At 42.5% G+C, this 6,076-nt stretch overlaps 1 protein-coding gene across 1 annotated transcript in view; it reads left to right on the top strand.

Moving 5' to 3' along the window:
* Window positions 1-1,484: 1,484 nt before the first annotated feature.
* Window positions 1,485-6,076, top strand: part of SPAG17 (sperm associated antigen 17) — an 86,410-nt gene continuing 81,818 nt past the window's right edge. Inside the window, 1 exon segment of the mRNA XM_058800061.1 lies at window positions 1,485-1,577. Within this exon segment, the coding sequence (XP_058656044.1) occupies window positions 1,485-1,577 (93 nt within the window).

Below are 6,076 nucleotides of genomic sequence, written 5' to 3'. Positions count from 1 at the left end.
GTCAGTGCACCTCTGCAGGCATAGGCTGTGTATCCAAGACTTTGGTGAAGAATAAGGATATGGTGGGAATGTTATGCAGCCTGTTTCTTTGAACAAGTTAAGCCTGATTTTTGTTTTTGGTGGATAATAAAAGAAAAACTCAAAAAGAGAAAAAATGGATACCAGCCAAGAAATGGGTAGGGGGAAATGTTAATGGATGTTGGCAAATCTACTGTGCAGCTTTCCCATGTTAATAACTGTATCACTATTTAGAAATGCTGGGAAGATACCTTTCTGCAAATTAAAAATATGAGAGATTTGCCTGTTACATCCCCTATGAAGCTAAATTCCTATTCCTTCACTAAAGCTGCATAATGAAAGGTGTTTTATACAGCACACACACCAGGTCACTATCATCCCAGAATGAAATCCTGACTAAGACTGTAACACACCGCACAGCAGGGTTTTAAGCTCTGACGAAAATAAAATAAAGATTTGGAGGCTCTGAGCAACCCCGGTCGGTATAAGGGAGTGGGGGAAGGGCAGCATGTGGTTTGGGGTATTTTCACCAAATGTTAAATCACACAGAATATTTCACTCGTCTCCAGTGTGAGATCACAACATGACTCCTCTGTAATGAATTCTTTATCTTGGCAGCTCTCCTGTTTTCTCCCAACAGTGCCTCCCTCTCCCCTCCTGGTCCCAGTGCCGTAACATATGGTAGTATTTGGAGAGCCACTCGGGCCTGGGAGCTGGCCTGGCTGCCACACCTGCGCGCCCCCCGCCTCGCCGCTCGGCCATGCTCCAGCGCCAGGCCCGAGCTCGCTCCTTCACCCTCCTCAGGGGCATGCCGAGAGCTGCCAGGGTGCTGCCATGTGGCCCTGGGGATTTATGTGTCACTTGGTGCCCTGGAGATTTGATGTGTCACTTGGTGCCCTGGGGACGAGATGTGTCACTTGGTGTCCCTGTGAGCATGTGTCACCCCAGAACTCCCCATGCAGCCTCAGTGAGGCTTCTCCTTCGGGTGGCCGTGATGAAGGCTGCTCATTGTCTCAAAAGTTATGATGGAAGTCTCCAAAAACCTCAAGAGAATGCACAGAATCCATCAGGTTGGAAGGAACAACGGTGGATCATCTGGGCCAACCTCCCTGCTTAAGCAGAGTTCCTAGAACCAAATGGCACAGAGTTGCATCCAGATGGCTCTTGCCAATCTCCAGCGAGTGAGACTCCACAACCTCCCGGGCAACCTGTTTCAGTGTGCGGCCACCCGCACTGCAAAGTTCGCACTCATATTCAGGTGCGACTTCCAGGGCATCAGTTTCTGCCCGCTTTAGCTATTTACAGACACTGGCGATGTCCCTTCCCGAGGCTGAGCGGCCCCAGCTCCCCCCGCCTTCCCGCGGCCGCCCCGGCCGGGCCCAGCGCTCCCCTTGAGGGCAGGCTGCGCCCGCGGCCGCCGTCTCCGGGGCGACGCGTGGGGCTGCCGCTGCCGCCGTTGCACCGCCATGGGCCCTAAGCAGCCTAGGTCCGGCCGGGACACGCCGGGGTCCGTGCAGCCGACCTGGGAGCCCGCGCTGGTGTCCGCCCGCCTTGAGGAGGTGAAGGCAGCCGAGGGGCAGAGCCGGCGGCGCGGGGGAAGCGGGGAGCGGGCTGGAGGCGGCTCGGGCCGCTCCCTGGCCCGAGGGTCGCGGCTGCCGGAGGTCCAGGGGGGCCCCGGGAGGGCCGTGAATGGTCGCGATGTGCGGCAGAGCCCCTTTGCCCCCCGCCACCAGCGTGGCCGTGCGGGTTTCTTTGCTCCTCCTCTCCTCGGCACTTTCCTTTCTGGGCTCTGGGTGCCAAGTTTCGGCTCGGAGTGAACTTTTTATAAACTGCTGAACAACGAGGTTTGATGGAGGTGCTGACACAGCATTACCCGTCGCGTTGAAAATGTGAGGCTGTAATTTTCCTGCCCGAGTGTGTGCAGCTAAAAGGCACTTTTTTTCCTTTTTATTTTTTTTTCTTTTACACAGTGTGAGGATCTAAAGGCATATTTAGGTTTCCAGGTTCTGTGTAAGCAATGTAATTCTCATAAATCTTGACTTGCAAGAGAGAATTTGGTTTCAAAATAGGGTGGTAGTTTAGCAAACAATAATATTTATCTCACATGTGTTTATCTAGCACGTCTTCTGCAAGTGAGACAAATTGCTTCCGTGGTTTCCTTGTTTTCTTGTTCCTGTTGTGCCCTATTAAAAAAAAAAAAAAAAGAAAAAAGAAAAAAAGCAGGTTTGTGTTTTAGCTGATGAGGGTTTGTGTTTTGTTGGTTTTTTTTTTTCTTTTAATATGCCAGCAGCACTGGTTAAATATGAGGAACTTTTAATTCAGGAGGAGGCTTTTAAACTCGCTAATTGCTTTTCCTGAAAAGGGCGCAGATGTCCAAAAATCTCTTAAATATTTACTTGCTTTTACTTCTATTTTGTAGTAACCATATAATACAAGTTTAGCTAAACAAGACCACTTTTTTAATAGCTTATGCTGTTGTTTTCCATTTTTCCCTAGGACACAGATTTTTCAGTACAGTTCTAAGATGCTTGAGCCCTTTCTTACTTGTGAATCTTGTCTCTTCCCTTGGGAAACATCTCTGAAGCATAAGAATGGGGTGAAGGGTCAATCCCCATCACCTACTCTGTTCCTGGTCTTCCTCCAGTGCTTACTAGCAAGGTGCCAATTAGTGATTATGTTTTTTTATGGTGGTGTTTATTGTGGCTGTGGATATTGTGCAGTGAATTCACTGAACAAGGTGCTCTATATGCTCTGCTGCCTCTACACGTAGTTTATTACATTTCTTAAATGCAAACCGTTATATTGAAGTATTTTTAAAGGTAGGAAATAAAATGCTCAAAAGTTAGGAAATGTCAAAGTTAGTATTATTCTGGACCACTCATTGAGGCAGATGAAAAAAAAAAAAAGTTGAATGTTCACTGAATGGGGCAAGAATTCTGTAGGGAAAGGTATGTAATCAACTAATTAAAGATTATCATAATTCCTGTACCCATGGGACTTGAGATTCCTTGTTTCCATAATTCTGGTATTGTCTGACTGCTTTCTGTTCCAGTTAAGCTAATTTCACTTTCTCTGCCATGCTGTTCACAGACAGAGCCTTGGGAAGTTGGGAAAAACTGTCCCCTTGCTGTGGTCAGCTTGAACTCGGGCTTCTGAGATGCTGGGCAGCCACTGAAATTTCTTACTGCAGGAGTGTTCTTATTCAGCTCTTACAGTCATGGGCAAGAGCACACTCGGTGCAGAACTGTCAAATGCCAGCAAATTTCTTCTGAGCATGTGTGAATCAAGATTCATCAAGTGTGGCCAAATGTGGGTGTACATAGTGTAAATAAACATGCTCTGTAAAAGCAAATCTTTGACACAAGTACGGCTCTGCTGCCAAATTTAATTCCTTCCTCTTGAACACAGAGAGCATTGAATATCTTAACTACTTAATCACATAGGGGTTTTTATTAAAGGATAAACATGATTTTTAAAAATCAAATCTCATTCTGCAAATAATCTAACCACGTTTTCCCTCGCCCCACTCGCCCTACCCCAGCAATCATGCAACATACAAAGTTTAAACTTGAATATATAAAGCTCAGGAACTGAAAGCAGTCTGTAAAAGAGAGTGTTGAACAGCTTGAATTTTAGATCTCACCAGACATAGTGCACAAAACTTATTTCTTACTCGTCCTCAGTATTGTACATGAAATACCATATGTATCGGAAATTATTTGGGAGATGACAGGAATTCCTATCAAGTAAATAAATGTCTCTCCTCATAATTCATATGTAAAGAATTTTTAGATCTGCTTGTACCAATTTGAAAAATATTCTTTCCCTTTATTGAAGGCAAAGGGAATTTGCTACAACTGGTTTTAAATTGTACCAGATAGAGCGAGTGGTGAAATTTCACATTTTAATGTGTTTATGACTTACTATTTTATTAGTTCAATCTATGAAAAGCATTTTACCAGTGCTGTTAAGATTTTTATGAACGAGTATACTTACTAAAATATTATTTAAATGGTATTTACTAACCAAATAATTGCTTTTACTGAATGCACTGTGAAAACTGGCAAACACTCAACTTAAAAATACATACATAGGAAATATGGATTTTCCAGAGGCTCACATTATAGTTTATGTCTATCTTTCTTGTTTGCAATGTGCTATGCAGAAGAACATGGAGTTGCAAACTGTATTTGCCTTCAGATATTTATAATCTATTTTGGTTGGGCTCACTACAGAATTAAATTGCAAAATATAAATTAGGATTCTTAAGTAGTTTTAAATTTTGCATGTGTTAAGTAGCTAAAGGGTGGTATTTGCTAAGTGAAAGGTGAATTCTGGGCAAATACAGCCCTTAATTGAGATAACTGTCATTTATTATTTGTTCTTATTAACTGGTATAACTAAGCATAGCAGCAGTAAGCCATGTTCTATGCTGACTTTCTATCTGTATGATTCCTCTCATTTCATTTTAGGGCCTGAAAATTGAGCTTAGGATCTTGTGAAACCTCTAAAAATGTTCTGAACAGGATGGCTCCTCTTTTGATTGCTATTTATACTACTTCATCTTCAGAGAAAAATTAACATTCTGTTGAGCTTTGATATTCTCTCACTTGCCCATGTTGTACAGCAAAAGCTCAGGCTCTTAAGAACGCAAGCCATTAGTAAATGCGGGTGTGTCATCAGCAATGAAAGTGAGTCTGCAGATTTCCAAGCAGAGATGTCACCTTAAGGCTACAAAACTCCTGATAAACAACTTTTCTGAGTAATACCAGTTGTATTTACTGGTTTACAAGCTCCTTCATTGTTGAAAGTAAAGAGTGCTAGCTAGAGTTGTTACTACTCTAATTGTTCATAAATGACTAATTGATGCTCAGATGTTTTGTGTTTGAGTTTTCAAATGTTTCTTCTCAGCCCTTACAGGTAAATATGAAATTCTGCTGTAATGAAATTAAATTACTGTTGTTGTCCCAAGAGAAAAAAAACCCAAACAAACAACCAAAAAAGCAACCAAACAAAAAACCTGTAAACCCCACAACAGTAAGTACCACAAAAATAAAATAACATATACCCAGATTGTCTGGAAATAGGAGGAGGGTAAGATGGCTGCTTGATGCTTTTCTTGGCCAAAGAGATCTAGAAACTGGTACTGCAAAAATAAACAATATACCTGACTTGTTCAACTGTCTTCCCTAGAACAGCTGGGCTTTTGTGTCTAGGAAATGAAGCAGAGAAAACAAGATATGTATAAAAAGGAAGAAAAAAAATTGTGTGCTACATCTGCTTTTTTTCTTCAGTGTGAATTAAAGTTAGATATTTTCTTAACAGACCTATGCTATTCCAATACTGCTGTGATGAAGATATACAGGATATGTGTACTGGTTTTTAAGAGCTGGGAAAAATCACATTACAGAGGAACACAATGGGGCCTTGAGAGCAAAATCGTGAGAAGATGAGGCACCTTCTGTGTTTTGTGAAAGCAAGGATTTTGGACAGCCATTTGCTGCTTACATGGAGCTTCCAGAATTAGGTTGATCTTGCAGATTTGAAGCCTCTCCAGCTGAGGGACATAGAAGTTTCCCACACAGATGGTTATTTCTAACACCAAGAGACTTTGGTGCATTTCAACTCTTGACATGGCCAGGAGTTTTAAAACCAGGACAGTGTCATTTGTAGCAATGGTTGTCACTGGGTGTTTTCCAGTGAAAGTGATCTGGCCCTTAATTGGAGTTTGTTTCAGATTGCTTAAGCAGTATTCAGTTGCCAATGCCACATTTCCAGCTTCAATTTTTTTTTAATTCACATTTGAACCAGCATTGTTGATTCTGTGGGATATCTGCTCCCTGCATTTTGGTCTTTGTGCAGTTTGTAGTGCTCATGTTAAATTCTTGGTGGCAACCTCCCTAGACTGTTTCCATGATTTTCCAGTAGTTATTTTTATGGTTTTTTCTATCCTGTTCATTAAGCGGGGAATGTCATTTGAGGTAGCCTTAGGGTCACTAATCTATCCTCTTTCAGATCCTTTCTCAAGCCTTCATACTACAATAACATTTGAAAGAAT

The sequence above is a fragment of the Ammospiza caudacuta genome, chromosome 2 (assembly GCF_027887145.1).
Source record: "Ammospiza caudacuta isolate bAmmCau1 chromosome 2, bAmmCau1.pri, whole genome shotgun sequence".
Lineage (NCBI taxonomy): Eukaryota > Metazoa > Chordata > Aves > Passeriformes > Passerellidae > Ammospiza > Ammospiza caudacuta.
This window is presented reverse-complemented; position numbering and strand designations above follow the sequence as displayed.